A 27,281-nucleotide genomic window follows, 5' to 3' on the forward strand; every position below is an offset into this window, starting at 1 on the left:
AGGAAATCGCAAGTCCCTGAAGAATTTAAAAAAAATATATATATATTTAGGAAAAACATATAAACAATGTAACAATAGTGTTATTATTTTTACCATTTTACCCCCCTTGGATTACTTTTTTACACTGTACTGTAATATGAGTGATGTCAATCAAAACTGCAACTCGTCCCACAAAAAAAAAAAACAGACCCTCATACGGGCCGTGCCGACGGAAAAATAAAAAATACCATAGAAGAGAAGCAGGACAAAGGCACAGCTGTATGACCTCGGGTTGATGAAGCTGCACACGCACCAGGGATTGATTACGGGTGCCACTTCCAAAAGAAAAAGATTCTGTACGTCCATATAAAAGAAAGCGGATTGGCACATACCGTCCCGTGCAACAAAATCCTTTATTGTGGCATCATCATACCAACACCAGGCAGATAAAACAGTGGAGCGATCGTTTCACGCTTACATTGCGCTTCAACAGGTCATAAGTTGCTGCTGAAGCGCAATATAAGTGTGAAACGATCATCGTCTGTATTATCTGCTTGCTTTTTGGTATGACGATGCCACAATAAAGGATTTTGTTGCACGGGACGGTATGTGCCAATCTGCTTTCTTTTATATGGAAAAATAAAAAAAACTTGTGACTTTTTGGAAGAAGGGGAAGAAAAAATGAAAGCGCGAAAACTAAAATTATCCCGGTCAGGAAGGGAGTCAGTTTGGCCATAGACATAATGTAGTTGTCGGCTGATTGATTTGGGATTTCCTCGTCTCCTCTTTTCTCTATGGAGGGAGATAAGCGGTTGTAAAACACATCACGCCCCGCTTATCTGGAGCAAAACACATAACTGAATGGATTGTAAGTTTGATCGTCCCCAAGTCTCATTCTTATAGGCCGTATTATACTCATTATCTGCTAGAAATGGATGGACAGAGGGGTCCGCAGGGGCGGGGACGTCTGCTTACAATAAGGCATTTTGTATCTCCCGGCAGACGCTGATCACACAGACACTTGTGCCACGAATCTTATGGACCCATTGGAACTGATCCCTTCAAAAACGATCCTACCACCTGCAGCCAAAGATACCGACGACCCACCACTACCCCTGATACTCAAAGACGAAGAGGAAGGGAAGGAAAACAATGCACGGGTAGGCGAGATATTCTACAGTGCAAAGTCAAGAATGGAGTAGTCATTCATCATGTGATAAAAAAAGTGCAGGATGGCTGCAGTACAAAACGTGACCACAAGAGGCGCACCGTCAATTAGCTTTTTTTTAGTTTGCAAATTATTTTAGTGTAGGATGAATATACCCTGTACTAAAGAATTATTATAGGGTATTATTAATATATCCTGTAGTATTATAGGGCAGAATAATATATACAGAATTATTATAGGGTAGTATGAATATATACAGAATTATTATAGGGTAGTATGAATATATACAGAATTATTATAGGGTAATATGAATATATCCTGTACTATTATAGGGTAGAATAATATATACAGAAATATTATAGGGTAGGATGGATAAATCCTGTACCATTATAGGGCAGAATAATATATAAAGAATTATTGTAGGGTATTATTAATATATCCTGTACTATTATAGGGCAGAATAATATATACAGAATTATTATATGGTAGTATGAATATATCCTGTACTATTATAGGGTAGAATAATATATACAAAATTATTATAGGGTAGGAGAAATAAATACAGAATTATTATAGGATTGGATGAATATGTACAGAATTATTATAGGGTAGTATGAATATATATTGTACTCTTATAGGGCAGAATAATATATACAGAATTATAATACGGTATAATTTATATATACAGAATTATTATAGTGTATTATTCATATATACAGAATTAATACATACAGTATAATTATAGGGTAGAATTAATAAAAGTGTGATGGTGTGATATGCTATGTGGGTATCATTTTTGTGCATATTTCTATTTTACTTATTTTCATGGTGTTCTCTTGTAGAAGGAGTTATTTGCTAATTGATGAATGGCTGTTGCTGGCATCTGATATCAGCCCCACAGTATTGTTTGATAGTATGCTAATGACATATTGACCTAGCTTGTTGAAACAATGAGCCCCTGAGACCTTCCCCCTCCTGACCTGTGAATGAGGAGGGGGACTTAAAATATCAGGGTGGTGAGACACAGATCAGATCCTGTGTGGAATGATGATGTGTTCACAGCACCTCAGAGAGAAAGAAGAGTATATGGACTGTGCTATCCTCTGTCTGCTGGATTGTTGGACATTTATCCTGTTACTGAACTGCATTCGTGTTCTGGACTATATTATCCTTTGTGTGGTGGATCGTATATGGACCTTTCGTAATTTTGCCTAAATAAAGGTCTTGGGATTGTTCACTCTTCTCTTGCTCTGTTGATTGTGTGATACCCGAGAAGGACCCCGTGACAACTGGTGGCAGCAGTGGGACCAACAGAGCGTAACCTAATGGAGAACCACCCACAGTGTGAGTACAGAAATTGGACTGTATCCAGTTTACAGGAGAGAGCCAGAGACCTGGGCCTGAACTACCAGGGACTGACTAAAGAGGCCTTAATTGACCTACTGGTGGGTGCCAGCCCGGCCACCTCCTCCCAGTTGTCTGAATGACAAGCACTGGAGACGAGGACCCCCACCCCAAAAAGCCAGTGGGTGGTGTGGTACGAAGAAGAGATGGCGGTTCTGGGCCCAGGCGTCTCTCAGGAGTACGAGGAGGAGGCTGCCCGCCGGGCACAGCGGAGACAAGAAGCAATGGAGCTTGAAAGAGGGAGTAACGCAATGTGGAGTGTAAACCCAACGATCCGGGAGCCGATACGGATCACCCGGACAGAGTTTAAGCCATTTGATGAGGCTTCCGGAGATGTGGAGGGGTTCTTCAAGGACTTTGAGCAGCAGTGTGCTGTGATGGAGGTGCCCCACTCTGGCTGGATGCGTTTGTTAGTGGGACTCCTGAACGGTAGCCTGGCGGAGGTTACCGAACCATTGACTCACAGCGGAATCGGGATTATAACATTGTAAAGCAGACTATTCTGGCGTACCATGCTATCACCCCAGACTCATATACGGCCAAGTTCCGAGACCTCCCATACACTACGGGGGGATCGTTTAGGATGTATGCACATATAAGATGTCCCAGGCATGTCGGAGATGGCTGGAAGCAGAAAACGCCTTTACTGTGGAAGATGTTATACAGGCGTTCCTTATAGAACAATTTCTTGCCAAGTGCCCCGCAGAGGTACGGGAATGGGTCTGGGAGCGCACGCCGTGCACCATGGATAGAGCTGCAGCCCTGCCCGATGAAGCACTTACTATCCGACCGCAATGGAGGAGGTTTCTGGACAATGAACCACGGCCTTCTCTCGCACCCCGTCCTGCTCCGATTATATCTGCTCTTCCACCTAGTCGCAAGCCGATGACAATCACGCCTCACAATCCTGGGCCCCAACAGTTCCGACCACGAACTGGGGGTATCACAGAGAGGAGATGTTATGGGTGTGGGCGACCTGAACATTTGCAGTCTGGCTGTCCCTCGATTCGGAGGTAGCCCCACGCAGCCCCACCTCATCCAGTACATCTTGTGCACTCCATCCCGCCTGAGGAAGAGTTACCACGTACCACCACCGCCACCAGAGTGGACGACTGACCACGGACCCCTCCTGGAGTGTACGGACTCCAGCATTTGTCCATCAGAAATACAGAGCAACGGCATTGCCACCTGCAGGATGTCTTAATTGATGAATACAAAGTGTCGTGATTTAGAGACACGGGGGCATTCCTGACTATCGCTGACCCCCGTGTGGTCCGACCCAAGGCAATTCACCAGGGCCCGGGATATCCCATTGTCCTGGCGGGGGGTGTCCGCAAATATATACAGCAAGCTTTGGTACGTTTGGATTATGGTTTTGGAGAAAAACTGTGTTGGATCGGAGTTATGGGAGGACTTCCTGCAGATATCCTCCTTGGAAATGACATTGGGGAGTTACAAAGTCATTTTGTGGGGGCAGAAGGTCCGTGGACCTCTCGCTCTTCTGAAAGAACAATTGGAGGGAGGTATCACAGATACCGGAACGCCCATCATTCCCTACATTCTAGAGTTCAGAGACCGTCTCGCCCAGCTAGCTACCTTAGCTAATGAACATGAGCGAATGGTCCAGTCCAGTCAAAAAGCCTGGTATGACCATAAAGCCAGGACCTGGGAATGTATGGACAAGTGCTCATGATTATTGCAACCCCTGACACTGTACAAGGAACTATTGAGCAATGTGGACTAAAGTGAGCAGGCCAGAGGTCTGTGTAGACCTCATAGCGTGCTCACTTATCATGAGGGGGGAGAGGTTGTGATGGTGGGATATGCTATGTAGGTATCATTTTGTGTATATTTATATTTTACTTATTTTCATTATTTTTATCCTTTGTGTGGTGGATCGTATATGGACCTTTCGTATTTTTGCCTAAATAAAGGTCTTGGGATTGTTCACTCTTCGCTGGCTCTGTTGATTGTGTGATACCGGAGAAAGACCCCGTGACAAAATGTATTGGAATTACTCATATAATTACTCATATACACACCCAAGGTATACCTATTGCATAGAACTTTCGTGATTCCGCAGTACCACATACGACCAATAGAGGCGCTAACTCTATATGGCCCTCTGTACTGATACATTATGTATAACCTAATAATCAGATTGACAGTATAACCTGTGTATAGAATACATCTCTACAGAGGTCTGGGATCAGTTTCCCTGATACAAAGTTGCAAAACCTGCATAAGTAGTGGCAAATATAAAAATCAGTCTTCCTGCAGCCACCACTAGAGGGAGCTTTTTTTTTTCCAGGTTAGCCCGATATATGTGTCCATGGGTTACATCTTGTATTGCAGTGAATAGGGCTGAGCTGCAGTACCACAGACTACCTGTGCACAGGGGTGGCACTGCTTCTGGAAGAAAACAGCAGGATTTTAAAAAGTTGGAACATATATTTATTAAAAATACAATATTTAAATTTTTTAACTTTTTTTTATTTCTGTTTTTAAATGCGATGTTTTCAGACATTTTTATATTCATAGAGAATTATCTCCACAGATTATCTTCACTATATCAAAGTCTGCGCAAGACAAGATGAGACAAAAACAGCAGGAGATAGAAAACATCCGAAATGAAAAAAGGCGAAGCCAACAGCAATTATGGGACAAAGTACAAGGAGCCGATTTTGGAGGTCAGAACCAGGAGGAGAAATCATACATCTTACTGTGCACGGTGATAAGGAGCATGCCGGTATAACCTGGGCATCTCCTGTATATAATTATATATGTACAGCTGCTATAACCTGGGGATCTCCTGTATATAATTATATATGTACAGCTGGTATAACCTGGGGATCTCCTGTATATAATTATATATGTACAGCCGGTATAACCTGGGGATCTCCTGTATATAATTATATATGTACAGCCGGTATAATCTGGGCATCTCCTATATATAATTATATATGTACAGCCGGTATAACCTGGGCATCTCCTGTATATAATTATATATGTACAGCTGCTATAACCTGGGGATCTCCTGTATATAATTATATATGTACAGCCGGTATAACCTGGGGATCTCCTGTATATAATTATATATGTACAGCCGGTATAATCTGGGCATCTCCTATATATAATTATATATGTACAGCCGGTATAACCTGGGGATCTCCTGTATATAATTATATATGTACAGCCGGTACAACCTGGGCATCTCCTATATATAATTATATATGTACAGCCTGTATAACCTGGGGATCTCCTGTATATAATTATATATGTACAGCCGGTATAATCTGGACATCTTCTGTATATAATTATATATGTACAGCTGGTATAACCTGGGCATCTCCTGTATATAATTATATATGTACAGCCGGCATAACCTGGGCATCTCCTGTATATAATTATATATCTACAGCCGGTATAACCTGGGCATCTTCTGTATATAATTATATATGTACAGCCGGTATAACCTGGGGATCTCCTGTATATAATTATATATGTACAGCTGGTATAACCTGGGCATCTCCTGTATATAATTATATAAGTACAGCCGGTATAACCTGGGCATCTCCTGTATATAATTATATATGTACAGCCGGTATAACCTGGGCATCTCCTGTATATAATTATATATGTACAGCCGGTATAACCTGGGCATCTCCTGTATATAATTATATATGTACAGCCGGTATAACCTGGGCATCTCCTGTATATAATTATATATGTACAGCTGGTATAACCTGGGCATCTCCTGTATATAATTATATATGTACAGCTGGTATAACCTGGACATCTCCTGTATATAATTATATATGTACAGCCGGTATAACCTGGGGATCTCCTGTATATAGTTATATATGTACAGCTGGTATAACCTGGGGATCTCCTGTACATAATTATATATGTACAGCCGGTATAACCTGGGCCTCTCCTGTATATAATTATATATGTACAGCTGCTATAACCTGGGCATCTCCTGTATATAATTACATATGTACAGCCGGTATAACCTGGGCATCTCCTGTATATAATTATATATGTACAGCCGGTATAACCTGGGGATCTCCTGTATATAATTATATATGTACAGCTGGTATAACCTGGGTATCTCCTGTATATAATTATATATGTACAGCCGGTATAACCTGGGCATCTCCTCTATATAATTATATATGTACAGCTGGTATAACCTGGGCATCTCCTGTATATAATTATATATGTACAGCTGGTATAACCTGGGTATTTTCTGTATATAATTACATATGCACAGCTGGTATAACCTGGGCATCTCCTGTATATAATTATATATGTACAGCTGGTATAACCTGGGCATCTCCTGTATGTAATTATATATGTACAGCTGGTATAACCTGGGCATCTCCTGTATATAATTATATATGTACAGCTGGTATAACCTGGGCATCTCCTGTATATAATTATATATGTACAGCTGGTATAACCTGGGCCTCTCTTGTATATAATTATATATGTACAGCTGGTATAACCTGGGTATTTCCTGCATATAATTATATATGTACAGCTGGTATAACCTGGGTATCTCCTGTATATAATTATATATGTACAGCTGGTATCACCTGGGCATCTCCTATATATAATTATATACTTACAGCCGGTATAACCTGGGCATCTCCTGTATATAATTATATATGTACAGCCGGTATAACCTGGGCATCTCCTGTATATAATTATATATGTACAGCTGGTATAACCTGGGCATCTCCTGTATATAATTATATATGTACAGCTGGTATAACCTGGGCATCGCCTGTATATAATTATATATATACAGGTGGTATAATCTGGGCATCTCCTGTATATAATTATAAATGTACAGCTGGTATAACCTGGGCATCTCCTGTATATAATTCTATATGTACAGCTGGTATAACCTGGGCATCTCCTGTATATAATTATATATGTACAGCCGGTATAACCTGGGTATCTCCTGTATATAATTATATATGTACAGCCGGTATAACCTGGGTATCTCCTGTATATAATTATATATGTACAGCTGGTATAACCTGGGCATCTCCTGTATATAATTATATATGTACAGCTGGTATAACCTGGGCATCTCCTGTATATAATTATATATGTACAGCCGGTATAACCTGGGTATCTCCTGTATATAATTATATATGTACAGCCGGTATAACCTGGGTATCTCCTGTATATAATTATATATGTACAGCTGGTATAACCTGGGTATCTCCTGTATATAATTATATATGTACAGCTGGTATAACCTGGGCATCTCCTGTATACAATTATATACGTACAGATGTTATAACCTGGGCATCTTCTGTATATAATTATATACGTACAGCCGGTATAACCTGGGCATCTCCTGTATATAATGTAAGGATTCACTCTCTCTGGTAGTCGGTGGCGTTCACACAATCACAGAGTTTTGGTGCCATGGACAGAATAATTTCCACAGGTTGCACAGCACCATAGTAATAATAATAATAATTTTATTTATATAGTGCAAACATATTCCGCAGTGCTTTACAAATTATAGAGGGAATGATAAACATACGGTAAATCCCGGCTTTGTCCAGGTGATAACTGAACAGATCAGACCCTGGCGAGTGGCGACTTCATACACGGCTGCGCTAGATTCAGTTCAGGCAAAAAGAACTCCTGTCGCCCACAGCAGCCACTGATACTTGCGGTTTGGTGCCTACGGCCTGTGCAGACTCTTCTCAGAGAGATTCCAGCTGGTCTCTCTCTTTGGCTCCAAGACACATCCAGTCTGGTCAGCTTCCCCAGCACAGTGACTTAGATGAACGCCTAGCCTGTATATATGCAGAGCCAGCCAGGTGCACCTAATCCGAGCCTGCAGAGCTAGAATGTGGCCCTAGCCTACCCAGCACTGCTACAATCATTCTATATATACAGCTGCTTCAGGTTATGCATCTTCTTGTATATTGTGATAAATGTGTATTTAATGTTTCACAGAGTTGGGTAACATTACCTCATTCAGTCTAAGTGGAGTTGGCGCAGTTCCTCTCAGCTCAGAACAACGGCGAGCACAGAATATAAGTTTAAATAAATGGGTGAGCCGCCCATCATTACCCAGCATCCCCACTGTGAAGCAGGACGAAGCCAACAGTGATTTACGACACTCATCTGGTACCTATTATAGTAGTTATATTCATGTACATAGGGGCAGTATTATAGTATTTATATTCTAGTACATAGGAGCAGTATTATAGTAGTTATATTCTTGTACATAGGAGCAGTATTATAGTAGTTATATTCTTGTACATAGGGGCAGTATTATAGTAGTTATATTCTTGTACATAGGGGCAGTATTATAGTAGTTATATTCTTGTACATAGGGGGCAGTATTATAGTAGTTATATTCTTGTACATAGGAGCAGTATTATAGTAGTTATATTCTTGTATATAGGGGCAGTATTATAGTAGTTATATTCTTGTACATAGGGGGCAGTATTATAGTAGTTATATTCTTGTACATAGGGGGCAGTATTATAGTAGTTATATTCATGTACATAGGGGAGTATTATAGTAGTTATATTCTTGTACATAGGAGCAGTATTATAGTAGTTATATTCTTGTATATAGGGGCAGTATTATAGTAGTTATATTCTTGTATATAGGGGCAGTATTATAGTAGTTATATTCTTGTACATAGGGGGCAGTATTATAGTAGTTATATTCTTGTACATAGGGGGCAGTATTATACTAGTTACAGTGGGGCAAAAAAGTATTTAGTCAGTCAGCAATAGTGCAAGTTCCACCACTTAAAAAGATGAGAGGCGTCTGTAATTTACATCATAGGTAGACCTCAACTATGGGAGACAAACTGAGAAAAAAAAAATCCAGAAAAAAACATTGTCTGTTTTTTTAACAATTTATTTGCATATTATGGTGGAAAATAAGTATTTGGTCAGAAACAAAATTTCATCTCAATACTTTGTAATATATCCTTTGTTGGCAATGACAGAGGTCAAACGTTTTCTGTAAGTCTTCACAAGGTTGCCACACACTGTTGTTGGTATGTTGGCCCATTCCTCCATGCAGATCTCCTCTAGAGCAGTGATGTTTTTGGCTTTTCGCTTGGCAACATGGACTTTCAACTCCCTCCAAAGGTTTTCTATAGGGTTGAGATCTGGAGACTGGCTAGGCCACTCCAGGACCTTGAAATGCTTCTTACGAAGCCACTCCTTCGTTGCCCTGGCAGTGTGCTTTGGATCATTGTCATGTTGAAAGACCCAGCCACGTTTCATCTTCAATGCCCTTGCTGATGGAAGGAGGTTTGCACTCAAAATCTCACGATACATGGCCCCATTCATTCTTTCATGTACCCGGATCAGTCGTCCTGGCCCCTTTGCAGAGAAACAGCCCCAAAGCATGATGTTTCCACCACCATGCTTTACAGTAGGTATGGTGTTTGATGGATGCAACTCAGTATTCTTTTTCCTCCAAACACGACAAGTTGTGTTTCTACCAAACAGTTCCAGTTTGGTTTCATCAGACCATAGGACATTCTCCCAAAACTCCTCTGGATCATCCAAATGCTCTCTAGCAAACTTCAGACGGGCCCGGACATGTACTGGCTTAAGCAGTGGGACACGTCTGGCACTGCAGGATCTGAGTCCATGGTGGCGTAGTGTGTTACTTATGGTAGGCCTTGTTACATTGGTCCCAGCTCTCTGCAGTTCATTCACTAGGTCCCCCCGCGTGGTTCTGGGATTTTTGCTCACCGTTCTTGTGATCATTCTGACCACACGGGGTGGGATTTTGCGTGGAGCCCCAGATCGAGGGAGATTATCAGTGGCCTTGTATGTCTTCCATTTTCTAATTATTGCTCCCACTGATGATTTCTTCACTCCAAGCTGGTTGGCTATTGCAGATTCAGTCTTCCCAGCCTGGTGCAGGGCTACAATTTTGTTTCTGGTGTCCTTTGACAGCTCTTTGGTCTTCACCATAGTGGAGTTTGGAGTCAGACTGTTTGAGGGTGTGCACAGGTGTCTTTTTATACTGATAACAAGTTTAAACAGGTGCCATTACTACAGGTAATGAGTGGAGGAAAGAGGAGACTCTTAAAGAAGAAGTTACAGGTCTGTGAGAGCCAGAAATCTTGATTGTTTGTTTCTGACCAAATACTTATTTTCCACCATAATATGCAAATAAATTGTTAAAAAAACAGACAATGTGATTTTCTGGATTTTTTTTTCTCAGTTTGTCTCCCATAGTTGAGGTCTACCTATGATGTAAATTACAGACGCCTCTCATCTTTTTAAGTGGTGGAACTTGCACTATTGCTGACTGACTAAATACTTTTTTGCCTCACTGTATATTCTTGTACATAGTGGCAGTATTATAGTAGTTATATTCTTCTACATAGGGGCAGTATTATAGTAGTTATATTCTTGTACATAGTGGCAGTATTATAGTAGTTATATTCTTCTACATAGGGGCAGTATTATAGTAGCTATATTCTTGTACATAGGGGCAGTATTATAGTAGTTATATTCTTATACATAGGAGCAGTATTATAGTAGTTATATTCTTGTACATAGGGGCAGTATTATAGTAGTTATATTCTTATACATAGGAGCAGTATTATAGTAGTTATATTCTTGTACATAGGAGCAGTATTATAGTAGTTATATTCTTGTACATAGAGGCAGTATTATAGTATTTATATTCTTGTACATAGGGGCAGTATTATAGTAGTTATATTCTAGTACATAGGAGCAGTATTATAGTAGTTATATTCTTGTACATAGGAGCAGTATTATAGTAGTTATATTCTTGTATATAGGGGCAGTATTATAGTAGCTATATTCTAGTACATAGGAGCAGTATTATAGTAGTTATATTCTTGTACATAGGGGCAGTATTATAGTAATTATATTCTTGTACATAGTGGCAGTATTATAGTAGTTATATTCTTCTACATAGGGGCAGTATTATAGTAGTTATATTCTTGTACATAGGGCAGTATTATAGTAGCTATATTCTTGTACATAGGGGCAGTATTATAGTAGTTATATTCTTGTACATAGTGGCAGTGTTATAGTAGTTATATTCTTGTACATAGGGGCAGTATTATAGTAGTTAAATTCTTGTACATAGTGGCAGAATTATAGTAGTTATATTCTTCTACATAGGAGCAGTATTATAGTAGTTATATTCTTGTACATAGTGGCAGTATTATAGTAGTTATATTCTTGTACATAGGAGCAGTATTATAGTAGTTATATTCTTGTACATTGGGGTAGTATTATAGTAATTATATTCTTGTACATAGGAGCAGTATTATAGTAGTTATATTCTTGTACATAGGGGCAGTACTATAGTAGTTATATTCTTGTACATAGGAGCAGTATTATAGTAGTTATATTCTTGTACATAGGGGCAGTATTATAGTAGTTATATTCTTGTACATAGGAGAAGTATTATAGTAGTTATATTCTTGTACATAGGAGCAGTATTATAGTAGTTATATTCTTGTACATAGAGGCAGTATTATAGTATTTATATTCTTGTACATAGGGGCAGTATTATAGTAGTTATATTCTAGTACATAGGAGCAGTATTATAGTAGTTATATTCTTGTACATAGGAGCAGTATTATAGTAGTTATATTCTTGTATATAGGGGCAGTATTATAGTAGCTATATTCTAGTACATAGGAGCAGTATTATAGTAGTTATATTCTTGTACATAGGGGCAGTATTATAGTAGTTATATTCTTGTACATAGTGGCAGTATTATAGTAGTTATATTCTTCTACATAGGGGCAGTATTATAGTAGTTATATTCTTGTACATAGGGCAGTATTATAGTAGCTATATTCTTGTACATAGGGGCAGTATTATAGTAGTTATATTCTTGTACATAGTGGCAGTATTATAGTAGTTATATTCTTGTACATAGGGGCAGTATTATAGTAGTTATATTCTTGTACATAGTGGCAGAATTATAGTAGTTATATTCTTCTACATAGGAGCAGTATTATAGTAGTTATATTCTTGTACATAGTGGCAGTATTATAGTAGTTATATTCTTGTACATAGGAGCAGTATTATAGTAGTTATATTCTTGTACATTGGGGTAGTATTATAGTAATTATATTCTTGTACATAGGGGCAGTATTATAGTAGTTATATTCTTGTACATAGGAGAAGTATTATAGTAGTTATATTCTTGTACATAGTAGGCAGTATTATAGTAGTTATATTCTTGTACATAGGGGCAGTATTATAGTAGTTATATTCTAGTACATAGGAGCAGTATTATAGTAGTTATATTCTTGTACATAGGGGCAGTATTATAGTAGTTATATTCTTGTACATAGTGGCAGTATTATAGTAGTTATATTCTTCTACATAGGGGCAGTATTATAGTAGTTACATTCTTGTACATAGGGCAGTATTATAGTAGCTATATTCTTGTACATAGGGGCAGTATTATAGTAGTTATATTCTTGTACATAGTGGCAGTATTATAGTAGTTATATTCTTGTACATAGGGGCAGTATTATAGTAGTTATATTCTTGTACATAGTGGCAGAATTATAGTAGTTATATTCTTCTACATAGGAGCAGTATTATAGTAGTTATATTCTTGTACATAGTGGCAGTATTATAGTAGTTATATTCTTGTACATAGGAGCAGTATTATAGTAGTTATATTCTTGTACATTGGGGTAGTATTATAGTAATTATATTCTTGTACATAGGAGCAGTATTATAGTAGTTATATTCTTGTACATAGGGGCAGTACTATAGTAGTTATATTCTTGTACATAGGAGCAGTATTATAGTAGTTATATTCTTGTACATAGGGGCAGTATTATAGTAGTTATATTCTTGTACATAGGAGAAGTATTATAGTAGTTATATTCTTGTACATAGTAGGCAGTATTATAGTAGTTATATTCTTGTACATAGGGGCAGTATTATAGTAGTTATATTCTTGTACATAGGAGCAGTATTATAGTAGTTATATTCTTGTACATAGTGGCAGTATTATAGTAGTTATATTCTTGTACATAAGAGCAGTATTATAGTAGTTATATTCTTGTACATTGGGGTAGTATTATAGTAATTATATTCTTGTACATAGGAGCAGTATTATAGTAGTTATATTCTTGTACATTGGGGTAGTATTATAGTAGTTATATTCTTGTACATAGGAGCAGTATTATAGTAGTTATATTCTTGTACATAGGAGCAGTATTATAGTAGTTATATTCTTGTACATAGGGGCAGTACTATAGTAGTTATATTCTTGTACATAGGAGCAGTATTATAGTAGTTATATTCTTGTACATAGGGGCAGTATTATAGTAGTTATATTCTTGTACATAGGAGAAGTATTATAGTAGTTATATTCTTGTACATAGGGGGCAGTATTATAGTAGTTATATTCTTGTACATAGGGGCAGTATTATAGTAGTTATATTCTTGTACATAGGAGCAGTATTATAGTAGTTATATTCTTGTACATAGGGGCAGTATTATAATAGTTATATTCTTGTACATAGGAGCAGTATTATAGTAGTTATATTCTTGTACATAGGGGCAGTATTATAATAGTTATATTCATATAAATAGGAGCAGTATTATAGTAGTTATATTCTTGTACATAGGATCAGTATTATAGTAGTTATATTCTTGTACATAGGAGCAGTATTATAGTAGTTATATTCTTGTATATAGGGATAGTATTATAGTAGTTATATTCTTGTACATAGGGGCAGTATTATAATAGTTATATTCTTGTACATAGGAGCAGTATTATAGTAGTTATATTCTTGTACATAGGGGCAGTATTATAATAGTTATATTCATATACATAGGAGCAGTATTATAGTAGTTATATTCTTGTACATAGGGGGCAGTATTATAGTAGTTATATTCTTGTACATAGGGGCAGTACTATAGTAGTTATATTCTTGTACATAGGAGCAGTATTATAGTAGTTATATTCTTGTACATAGGGGCAGTATTATAGTAGTTATATTCTTGTACATAGGAGAAGTATTATAGTAGTTATATTCTTGTACATAGGGGGCAGTATTATAGTAGTTATATTCTTGTACATAGGGGCAGTATTATAGTAGTTATATTCTTGTACATAGGAGCAGTATTATAGTAGTTATATTCTTGTACATAGGGGCAGTATTATAATAGTTATATTCTTGTACATAGGAGCAGTATTATAGTAGTTATATTCTTGTACATAGGGGCAGTATTATAATAGTTATATTCTTGTACATAGGAGCAGTATTATAGTAGTTATATTCTTGTACATAGGATCAGTATTATAGTAGTTATATTCTTGTACATAGGAGCAGTATTATAGTAGTTATAGTCTTGTACATAGGAGCAGTATTATAGTAGTTATATTCTTGTATATAGGGATAGTATTATAGTAGTTATATTCTTGTACATAGGATCAGTATTATAGTAGTTATATTCTTGTACATAGGAGCAGTATTATAGTAGTTATATTCTTGTACATAGGAGCAGTATTATAGTAGTTATATTCTTGTACATAGGAGCAGTATTATAGTAGTTACATTCTTGTACATAGGAGCAGTATTATAGTAGTTATATTCTTGTATATAGGGATAGTATTATAGTAGTTATATTCTTGTACATAGGAGCAGTATTATAGCAGTTATATTCATGTATATAGGGAGCAGTATTATAGTAGTTATATTCTTGTACATAGGAGCAGTATTATAGCAGTTATATTCTTGTACATAGGAGCAGTATTATAGTAGTTATATTCTTGTACATAGGAGCAGTATTATAGTAGTTATATTCTTGTACATAGGAGCAGTATTATAGTAGTTATATTCTTGTACATAGGGGCAGTATTATAATAGTTATATTCATATACATAGGGGCAGTATTATAGTAGTTATATTCTTGTACATAGGATCAGTATTATAGTAGTTATATTCTTGTACATAGGAGCAGTATTATAGTAGTTATATTCTTGTACATAGGGGCAGTATTATAGTAGTTATATTCTTGTACATAGGGGCAGTATTATAGTAGTTATATTCTTGTACATAGGGGCAGTATTATAGTAGTTATATTCTTGTACATAGGAGCAGTATTATAGTAGTTATATTCTTGTACATAGGAGCAGTATTATAGTAGTTATATTCTTGTACATAGGGGCAGTATTATAGTAGTTATATTCTTTGTACATAGGGGCAGTATTATAGTAGTTATATTCTTGTACATAGGGGCAGTATTATAGTAGTTATATTCTTGTACATAGGAGCAGTATTATAGTAGTTATATTCTTGTACATAGGGGCAGTATTATAATAGTTATATTCTTGTACATAGGAGCAGTATTATAGTAGTTATATTCTTGTACATAGGGGCAGTATTATAGTAGTTATATTCTTGTACATAGGAGCAGTATTATAGTAGTTATATTCTTGTACATAGGGGGCAGTATTATAGTAGGTATATTCTTGTACATAGGGGCAGTATTATAGTAGTTATATTCTTGTACATAGGAGCAGTATTATAGTAGTTATATTCTTGTACATAGGGGCAGTATTATAATAGTTATATTCTTGTACATAGGAGCAGTATTATAGTAGTTATATTCTTGTACATAGGGGCAGTATTATAATAGTTATATTCATATACATAGGAGCAGTATTATAGTAGTTATATTCTTGTACATAGGATCAGTATTATAGTAGTTATATTCTTGTACATAGGAGCAGTATTATAGTAGTTATATTCTTGTATATAGGGATAGTATTATAGTAGTTATATTCTTGTACATAGGAGCAGTATTATAGTAGTTACAATCTTGTACATAGGAGCAGTATTATAGTAGTTATATTCTTGTACATAGGAGCAGTATTATAGTAGTTATATTCTTGTACATAGGGGCAGTATTATAATAGTTATAGTCATATACATAGAGGCAGTATTATAGTAGTTATATTCTTGTACATATGATCAGTATTATAGTAGTTATATTCTTGTACATAGGAGCAGTATTATAGTAGTTATATTCTTGTACACAGGGCAGTATTATAGTAGTTATATTCTTGTACATAGGGGCAGTATTATAGTAGTTATATTCTTGTACATAGGGGCAGTATTACAGTAGTTATATTCTTGTACACAGGGCAGTATTATAGTAGTTATATTCTTGTACATAGGGGCAGTATTATAGTAGTTATATTCTTGTACATAGGAGCAGTATTATAGTAGTTATATTCTTGTACATAGGAGCAGTATTATAGTAGTTATATTCTTGTACATAGGAGCAGTATTATAGTAGTTATATTCTTGTACATAGGGGCAGTATTATAGTAGTTATATTCTTGTACATAGGGGCAGTATTATAGTAGTTATATTCTTGTACATAGGGGCAGTATTATAGTAGTTATATTCTTGTACATAGGAGCAGTATTATAGTAGTTATATTCTTGTACATAGGGGCAGTATTATAGTAGTTATATTCTTGTACATAGGGGCAGTATTATGGTAGTTATATTCTTGTACATAGGGGCAGTATTATAGTAGTTATATTCTTGTACATAGGGGCAGTATTATAGTAGTTATATCCTTGTACATAGGGCAGTATTATAGCAGTTATATTCTTGTACATAGTGGCAGTATTATAGTAGTTATATTCTTGTACATAGGGACAGTATTATAGTAGTTATATTCTTGTACATAGGGACAGTATTATAGTAGTTATATTCTTGTACATAGTAGTATTATAGTAGTTATATTCTTGTACATAGGAGTAGTATTATAGTAGTTATATTCTTGTACATAGGGACAGTATTATAGTAGTTATATTCTTGTACATAGGAGTAGTATTATAGTAGTTATATTCTTGTACATAGGAGCAGTATTATAGTAGTTATATTCTTGTACATAGGAGCAGTATTATTTTAGTTATATTCTTGTACATAGGAGCAATATTATAGTAGTTATATTCTTGTACATAGGAGCAGTATTCTAGATATATTATATTATGTATTATAGATGTATTATAGTTATATTCTTGTATATAGGGGACAGTATTATAGTAGTTATCTTCTTGCACATAGGGGCAGTATTGAAGTACAGTGGGGCAAAAAAGTATTTAGTCAGTCAGCAATAGTGCAAGTTCCACCACTTAAAAAGATGAGAGGCGTCTGTAATTTACATCATAGGTAGATCTCAACTATGGGAGACAAACTGAGAAAAAAAAATCCAGAAAATCACATTGTCTGTTTTTTTAACAATTTATTTGCATATTATGGTGGAAAATAAGTATTTGGTCAGAAACAAACAATCAAGATTTCTGGCTCTCACAGACCTGTAACTTCTTCTTTAAGAGTCTCCTCTTTCCTCCACTCATTACCTGTAGTAATGGCACCTGTTTAAACTTGTTATCAGTATAAAAAGACACCTGTGCACACCCTCAAACAGTCTGACTCCAAACTCCACTATGGTGAAGACCAAAGAGCTGTCAAAGGACACCAGAAACAAAATTGTAGCCCTGCACCAGGCTGGGAAGACTGAATCTGCAATAGCCAACCAGCTTGGAGTGAAGAAATCAACAGTGGGAGCAATAATTAGAAAATGGAAGACATACAAGACCACTGATAATCTCCCTCGATCTGGGGCTCCACGCAAAATCCCACCCCGTGGGGTCAAAATTATCACAAGAACGGTGAGCAAAAATCCCAGAACCACGCGGGGGGACCTAGTGAATGAACTGCAGAGAGCTGGGACCAATGTAACAAGGCCTACCATAAGTAACACACTACGCCACCATGGACTCAGATCCTGCAGTGCCAGACGTGTCCCACTGCTTAAGCCAGTACATGTCCGGGCCCGTCTGAAGTTTGCTAGAGAGCATTTGGATGATCCAGAGGAGTTTTGGGAGAATGTCCTATGGTCTGATGAAACCAAACTGGAACTGTTTGGTAGAAACACAACTTGTCGTGTTTGGAGGAAAAAGAATACTGAGTTGCATCCATCAAACACCATACCTACTGTAAAGCATGGTGGTGGAAACATCATGCTTTGGGGCTGTTTCTCTGCAATGGGGCCAGGACGACTGATCCGGGTACATGAAAGAATGAATGGGGCCATGTATCGTGAGATTTTGAGTGCAAACCTCCTTCCATCAGCAAGGGCATTGAAGATGAAACGTGGCTGGGTCTTTCAACATGACAATGATCCAAAGCACACCGCCAGGGCAACGAAGGAGTGGCTTCGTAAGAAGCATTTCAAGGTCCTGGAGTGGCCTAGCCAGTCTCCAGATCTCAACCCTATAGAAAACCTTTGGAGGGAGTTGAAAGTCCGTGTTGCCAAGCGAAAAGCCAAAAACATCACTGCTCTAGAGGAGATCTGCATGGAGGAATGGGCCAACATACCAACAACAGTGTGTGGCAACCTTGTGAAGACTTACAGAAAACGTTTGACTTCTGTCATTGCCAACAAAGGATATATTACAAAGTATTGAGATGAAATTTTGTTTCTGACCAAATACTTATTTTCCACCATAATATGCAAATAAAATGTTAAAAAAAACAGACAATGTGATTTTCTGGATTTTTTTTCCTCAGTTTGTCTCCCATAGTTGAGGTCTACCTATGATGTAAATTACAGACGCCTCTCATCTTTTTAAGTGGTGGAACTTGCACTATTGCTGACTGACTAAATACTTTTTTGCCCCACTGTATATAGGATCATTATTTCAGTATCAGTCAGGTAGATATATTTATGTCGCAATGTCATTTTTTCTATTGCAGCATATTCTTTACCTGCCAACTTTTTGGATTGTTTTGACTGGGACTCCGACTCTGAGAATGGGGGTCTTGGGATGGGTCCGATGTCTCATCCAGAGCAGGGATTGTTGGAGGCTCTGAAGTGGCTCAATAACAAGGACTGGTGAGCTTTTCCCCATCTTTTACCAGTTACCTGTTTGCTCCTCATCACTTGTCGATGCCATATATAATGTATATAAAGCCTCATATTCCAATTGTCTTTATCCTGCAGGGAGCAGAAGGAGAAGGGTCTTCTCAGCGTGAGATGTCTGGCGTCCTGGCATCCGGAGGTCCTATTCTCCAGGCTTCATGATGTCAGTATAGCGGTTACCAGAGAGGTAAGATGAACGGTGGCAATAACTAATGGAGTAAATGAAAATGCTACAAATCTCACGTAGTGGGTGGTCTGCTTTGGACAATCGATTCCCCAGTGATAAGCTGATCATAGGTCTCTTACTGCTGTGATCCTCAGTGATCAGATGTAGATTTCAGGGATTCTGGTATAAAGAGTGGAAAGTAGGTATTACACATTACTCATTGAAATGATGGACATGACTTGTCCTCTTTAAAAGAACAACTTTAAAACTTTTTTTTTTTTTAAGTTATTTGTAGATGGGTTTCTGCAGCATTTTTTTTCCTAGAAATGTGATATAAAATGACCAAATTGAGCCAATATTGTGTTTCTCTAAATATATAATAAAGAAAGCGCTGTGTTCACCGTCAGGTCAACAATCTGCGGTCTAAAGTTTCCCGCCACGCCATCAGGACCTTGGCCGACCTGTGCAAAGCCCTCCGAAGAAATATGGACCAAGAGGTGGAGGAGATCAGCCGGGTTCTGCTGCACAAGATCGGGGACTCCAACGACTTCATTCGTGACGAGTCGGATAAGTCTTTGGGGGTCATGGTGGAATACGTCAGCCCGTCAAAAGTCCTCGCGGCGCTGATTGCCGGGGGCATCAGGTGGGTGAAGTGCCTATGGGGGTCCGATGGATGTGACAAAAATGTTTGTAGTTCTCGGTTACACCGCTTTCCCAATTATTACACAAATTCTATTTTCCTCTGATTTTCCTAAATGGTGGATGAGTCCATATAATGCGCAAATCATCAACCACATTGTATCGGAAACTTCCCAATGAGAACTGGATTTTTTTTTTTTTTACAAAACTAGAAAACTCAAAATGCAGCAAATTCTGCACAACAAATGTCCAAATATTTCAAACGTGAAAATGGTCATTTGTGGAACTTGCAGCCTTAAAACATCACATTTACTGAGATCAGAAGCTTTTTCATTCAACGACATCTTACCCGGCCGAGTCCATGAAACATCGGAGCTGCTGTGATTTCACCTTCCATTATTCTGCCTCCATTGATCTTCGGAGTTTTTGGAGAGTTTCTGCTTGCATTTCTTTGCAAGATGTCAGAATCGCTTCCAGAGCTGCTGTTCTGATGTGATCAGCCGCCCACCCTCATAGATCTTCTGGTGGAGGATGCCCCAAAGGTTTTCAATAGGTCTGAGGTCAGGGGAGGGTGGTGTTTTTCTCCTTTTAAGCACATAGCAGCCAATAACTCGAAGGTTTTCTTTGCAGCATGAGATGATTTTGTTACGGACGACGCAGTTCTTCTGTTTGTACCATGGAATAAAGTGATCAATTAGAAACTACATATCCTTAAACTTTCAGGGACCTTAAAGGGGCTACCAGCTCTCTCCTCAAAATTCCAGCCCAAAACGTGATTCCTCCACCTGCTTGTTGATGTCGCAGCCTTGTTGGGACATGATGGCCATCCACCAACCATCCACTACTCCATCCAGGGTTGCACAGCATCATCAGTACTGAAGACTTTTTATATTTAGTCTACATGTATGTCTGAGCCACTGCAACCGCTTCTGAGCGCTGTTTGGTGCCAGAAAAATCATAGGTTTGCAGCCTCTGGAAGATCCTACAGCTTGAGGTTTGCAGACTCTAGAGGAACCAGCAGCTTCAGATACCTCTCTGCTGCTTTGTAATGGTACTTTAGCAGATACTTTATTAATCCAGTGAATTTATCTGGCAGAAACCTTCCTCGTTATGCCTTTCTCTGCAGAAACCTTCCTCATTATGCCTTTCTCTGCATAAACCTTCCTTATTATGCCTTTATCTGCAGGAACCTTCCTTATTATTCCTTTATCTGCAGAAACCTTCCTTATTATTCCTTTATCTGCAGAAACCTTCCTCATTATGCCTTTTTCTGCCCAAACCCCACTGTGCTCTGTATCAGCCACAAATCTCTGCACAGCACAATGATCACGCTTAAGTCTTTGTGATCTATCTAATGTTTTAATACTTTGTCCGAGACATTGCACTATGTGATGCTTTTCAGCAGCAGAGAGATCCTTTTTCTTTCCCATGTTGCTTGAAACCTGTCGCTGCTCAATAATGTGCAGCATCATTCATAAGGAGTTTTCCTCTAATTGGGCCTCATCTGGCAACTAGTTATCACTGTGATCACGTGATAACTAGTTGCCAGATGAGGCCCGATTAGATTACTCATCTAAAGACGTCAAGACATAAACAGCCCATGTGTTGGGAAAAACAAAAAAAAATACAACTTTATGACACTTAAATCCAATCTGCATAATAATTTAGAACTTGCTGTAAAATATTTTCTTTCTTATCTTTTGCTTTGTTCTCTTCTGCAGCCATAGGAACAGCTCAGTGAGAAAGTGCGCGGCAAAGTATCTCCTGGCTGTGGTGGAGCAGCTGGCGGTGGACAGACTGCTGTCAGGGCCTCGGGAGAGCACAGACACCTTCCTCAGGACTCTCGTAAAGTTGGTGCAGGACGGGCAGCAGGACACCAGGTACCCGTCACGGACTATAATTATACTATGGCATCGTTATACTGGGGGCTTATCCTCGTCTTCTGCTGTCCCAGGTTCTACGGACGGCGGATGTTCAGCTTGGTCATGACTCACCCAAAATTTCAACAGCAGATGGAGCGCTTGATTCCATCACACGACCTGCGGGAACTTATCGCTACTGTTAAACAAAAAGTATGTAGGAATATTGCCTTTCTTATTGTACTCCCTGGGTGGATGTGGGCTGTCATGTGGCCGGTCACTGGCAGTGTATTGTATGAAGCATAGAGAGAAGAGAGAGAAGGAATGACATAACGCGTTTGTGGACGGGTGACCGAAGGCAGATCTCCATAGCCCCCACAATGGTCGACTACGGCGGCAGAATCCTGTCTGTCAAGCGATTTTGGACGAGAATCCACTTTAATGAAAATGTTACTTCTCATAGGAAGCGAACGACATTGTCTCAGACGTTCCATCAGCCAAGAGTCAGCGGCCGGTCCAGAAGAGCAGCACGGTCGTGAGTGCGAGACCCCAGGACACTCCGGATGCAGACCCCAGGTTGGAGAAAAGCTTTGTTTTATTTACTAAAAGGATTTGTCTAAGATTTATACCTGTTCAAATCTTCCAGCACACTCCTGTACTGAAATACTCTGTGCTGTTGGGAGATCCTGCTCCTTCCACTATGTAACCAGTAGTCAGTGATCTTCCATAATATCACGGAATATCCTCTCCTGAAATACTCTGTGCTGCTTGGTGTCTTAGTTTAAGCCTGCACAACTATGTAAAATACTCAATGATCGCCCACAAGATCATCATACCCCTCTCCTGAAATACTCTGTGCTGCTGGACATCTCAACTTCTCCCACCATGTAACCTCCCACAAAATCAGAACACTCCTGTCTTGAAATACTTTGTGCTGCTTGGTGACTCAGCTTCTCCCAGTATGTAACCTCCTGGAAAAATTAACACACTCCCCTCCTGAAATACTTTGTGCTGCTGGGTGTCTTAGCCCTTTCAACTTTGCAAGTGATAGTCATTGACCTCCCACAATATCATCACACTCATGTTCATTTTTAACTGTAATAGAAAGTAATCAAAACACCAAAATAGCACCAATAAAATCTTTAACTGGTTCTGCAAATATAAACCCAACACTCGGCTACAGAGATGGAAAAAATAAAAAAGTGTTCGAGATGCAGCAAAACATTTTTTTTTTTCAAAAGCATGATTTTTTTTTTTTATGTAACAAAACAAATCTATGTGCACTTGGTTTCCTGAAATTCCCACTGTCCCATAGAATAAAAGCTATACATATTTAGTGTCCCAATATTTTCTATGTCCCATAGAATAAAATAATATGTTACTTTAAATGCAAAGTAAATCGCAGAAACACTGAGCGAACGCTGATATTAATGCTACATTGTATCTATGAACCATTGTATGAATATTCCTTTAGCCTAAACCAACCCCCCGTAGTGGACTCCGAACCACAAGAATCCCCGGCCCCACGGCGGCAACTTGTCCGTGCAGCGGAGGTGACAGAGCAATTAAAGGAGCTCACAAAACTACTGACAGCCAAGGAATATCAGAGCAAAATGGATGGGGTGAAGCTTCTGACGGAGCACTGCAGGAATAACATCAAATTTGTCACTTCGAACATTACCCAGGTTAGTTGCCGAAAATCTTTAAAAAGAAACAAAAATTCCTTTTTTTTCTTAATTATCAATCAGCCTTTGCAAAGTTATACATTTTTGTAATATACTCTCTCTATTGCCTTATTTTGCTTCATTCATTTAACTGACTTGCTCATTCTCTTTTATAGCCGCTTTGTACTGCTGCTCTAGCAGGGATCCGTGCTCAGACGCAGTTTACAAAGACTGAGCATGGGGGAGGGAAGGAGAGGAGCTCACATGTGGAGATTGTGTGTGAATAGTGTCTGAGTATGGATCCCTGCTAGAGCAGAAGTTCAAAGCGGCTATAAAAGAGCATGAGAGAGGCAGGTAAACCAGCACTTTCTGCTTGGTATAGATTATAAAGATTCATAACTTTGCAAAGGCTGATTGATAATCTTTTTTTTCTTTTATTAAATTGTTATATTTTCTGTGTGCAATACGGAGTGTCAGCATCTGGGGTACTGTATCCTTGAACAGTAAAAATAAAACGTCATCTATGTACCCGTCAAAGATGTACCGAAAACTAATTGTCCCCCTCCCCCAGTATTAAAGGAGCTCTGCTAACCTGCAGAGGTGAATACTTGTGCAGGCACTGTATGCGTCATGTAATATTCTCCTGTGTTGTGCAGATGTCACCTAATTAATCTACAATTTTACGATTTATGCAGATTTTTGATGCATTTAACCCAAGGATGCAGGATGCCAACAAGAAGGTGAATCAGTTCGCACTGGAGTCAGCCGCAACCATGATCCCTAGTCTAAAGGACAGTCTGCACCACGTCTTAGTCCCTATGGTGACCGTCATTACAGACAATCTGAACTCCAAGCACGCCGGTATCTACACGGCTGCGGTCAGAGTCCTCGACACGCTGATCTCCAGCATAGGTAGTGAGCGAGAATGTGCACAGTTATGTGATCAGTGTAATCCAGCATGCCACAGTGCCCCCATAATATCCACAGTGCCCCCATAATATCCACAGTGCCCCCATAATATCCACAATGCCCCATAATAACAGTATTATCCACAGTGCCCCCATAATAACACTGATATCCACAGTGCCCCCATAATAACAGTGATATCCACAGTGCCCCATTATAGCAGCGATATCCACAGTGCCCCCATAATAACAGTGATATCCACAGTGTCCCCATATTAATGTTGACCTTTCCTATGACAGATAATTTGTGGCTGCTTCAGCCATTGGCTGGTCGGGTGCGTTTTCTTAGCGGTCGTGCTTTGAATGATGTGACGGATCGATTATCAGGTGAGACAAAACATTTTCTGTATATTTTCGGACATATTGGGAGCTTCATGTTTCCATCCATGGTACAGAGGGTTGGGCTGGGGTGTCTGGGGCCCACCGGGGGATTGTCCGGTGTCCTGGCATGCCGGTCCAACACTGGTGGTGGACATAACTATACAGATGGCACTAATGATACAATGTTTCTGACAATGTTTCGCTCCGGTGCCATGGCCACTTCCACACTTCTGTTATCGATTCCGTGGCTGCTTCCCCTTAGCCACGACCCTTAATCTACTGATCACTTCTTACTGTCACCGTTACAGGCCTGGTGGGCGCTGTGTACCCCCGGAAGCCACAGGCCGTGGAGCGCCACGTCTTACCAGTGCTGTGGTATTTCCTGTCCAACATCACCGGGAACGGAGTGCTGCCGGGACGAAACGGGAACTTCAAGGACGTGGTCACCAGACTGACGAGAAGCCTGAGCCGAGTGATGGGTCCCAGCCTGGAGGAATACGCCGGCGGGCAGTCGCAGTACGCCGTGAAGATGCTGGCCGACATTCTGGGCACCAAATGAACACACAGATTCATTGTCAGGAACTATGTGACCCCCGAGAGGGCGGACGGGAGACGGTCTGCGGTCTGCACCCATTGGGGCTCATCCGTCAGGACTGAACCGTGAATCCCCATCTGCGCTGCGGATTCAAGCACCATCCCCTCCAATCCACGCAAGAAGCTGAAACGCCCAGATTGGGGCGTACGGGCATAAATGACACCCCATCGTAGGTTGGGTAGAAGTTAGTTACATAAGTCATGTAACATTTGGGCCTCTTTGCCCCCTAGAAACTTGTAACAGCGCAGCTTTTATTTTTGCACAGGAGTTTGACATAAAAGCCTCGCTACAAAATTATCTAACAATTTGATTTGCTACAAATTTACCCTCAAAAATGAACAAATCCAAATTTTTTTTTATGGGGAGGATTTTATTTCATGATTCCCGCCAGCTGCCACTTTTTGATGAACTAATTATTATGTGGAATGATACTCTGCCTTTGGCTGTAAACCTTTCCCTGTAGACCCGCGGGAACACTCTGCGAACGGCACCGCAGCACGCCTGCTAATCTGCATTAAAGGGGAGGTTTGTCTTCAGGGTGTTACCTGCCGGAAGGGTCGGGTCATAAAATATTCCTTACTTTTAGGATTGATAATTTGCTACAGCAGAAGAATGCATTGTATCTCTGGGAAGGGGGGGGAAGTCATATTTTTTTTATTTATTTCTGCTTGATCCGTTTTCGGTCAGTCAACTTCCGTAATCTTAGCAAAACCTTTGCAAGCTGGTAAATATTGCATTTAATGTTCAGTAGCTTTACAGATTTGTCATCATGTATCCTGTACTGAGCCTAGGTGACATAATTTCTTATATAACATTTGCATCCAGAGCTGCATTCATAATTCTGCTTGCTTCCTTTGAGTTTCCAGACTTGATGCCTCTCTGCTGCCCCCTGGTGGGCTAGCCATGCTGTGGAGACCTCCGCCAGCAGAGATAACTCAGATTAGTTCCCCTTCCCTCTTCTGGACATTGATTCTGCAGATCTGTAGACGCCATTGTTATTCCTCGGTGCACATTACACGCGTTGCATTGTGCAGCTGATTTCTCACTCTGACGTGGGCTATAACCTGTGAAGACCCCTGTGCGTCGCTCTCTATGTACATACTGTATCATGTGCCTTAGCATTAAAGGATATTTTTCTACCTTAGGTTTGATCTGTGCTGAGTGTTTCCATTGTTCTAGATGGTCTCCATTGTTTCCACCAACTTTGCAAAAATCAATAGCACAAACAAATATAAGAAACTTTGTAACATATCTTACTTCCCCTGCCTCCTGAAATCACCGTTCCCTCTAAAAAAAACTGCTAAAATACATAATTCTCAAGTGAAGAAAGACTTCCAAGTCACTAAGGACTTCTGTATACTGTCCTCCATGCTGCAGCTTTATAGTAAGTGTCCTATCTCACCCAGGTGTGGAATTCACATCTACACACTATTGCTTTATGCTGTCCTAAATACCATTGCTTTCTAGTGTTTTATCTTACCCTAGAGCTGTATTCACAGCTACACTGCTCAGTACTTCTGTATGATATTCTCTATGC

General features: G+C 39.1%; 1 protein-coding gene across 4 annotated transcripts in view; it reads left to right on the forward strand.

Annotated features, from left to right (window-relative positions):
- TOGARAM2 (TOG array regulator of axonemal microtubules 2) overlaps positions 1-26,888 on the forward strand; it is a 90,452-nt gene extending 63,564 nt beyond the window's left edge. For all 4 annotated transcript variants that reach the window (XM_069768357.1, XM_069768356.1, XM_069768360.1 and 1 more), the window contains 13 exons: positions 982-1,139; positions 5,109-5,241; positions 8,543-8,716; positions 19,370-19,508; positions 19,617-19,722; positions 20,109-20,344; positions 22,062-22,220; positions 22,295-22,412; positions 22,663-22,775; positions 23,674-23,884; positions 24,559-24,775; positions 25,069-25,155; positions 25,458-26,888. In XM_069768357.1, coding sequence (XP_069624458.1) covers positions 982-1,139; positions 5,109-5,241; positions 8,543-8,716; positions 19,370-19,508; positions 19,617-19,722; positions 20,109-20,344; positions 22,062-22,220; positions 22,295-22,412; positions 22,663-22,775; positions 23,674-23,884; positions 24,559-24,775; positions 25,069-25,155; positions 25,458-25,708 — 2,102 coding nt within the window. In that variant the 3' untranslated portion in view covers positions 25,709-26,888. The remainder of the gene's footprint in view (positions 1-981; positions 1,140-5,108; positions 5,242-8,542; positions 8,717-19,369; positions 19,509-19,616; positions 19,723-20,108; positions 20,345-22,061; positions 22,221-22,294; positions 22,413-22,662; positions 22,776-23,673; positions 23,885-24,558; positions 24,776-25,068; positions 25,156-25,457) is intronic.
- The last annotated feature ends 393 nt before the right edge of the window (positions 26,889-27,281 follow it).

The sequence above is a fragment of the Ranitomeya imitator genome, chromosome 5, assembly GCF_032444005.1.
Source record: "Ranitomeya imitator isolate aRanImi1 chromosome 5, aRanImi1.pri, whole genome shotgun sequence".
Classification (NCBI taxonomy): Eukaryota; Metazoa; Chordata; class Amphibia; order Anura; family Dendrobatidae; genus Ranitomeya; species Ranitomeya imitator.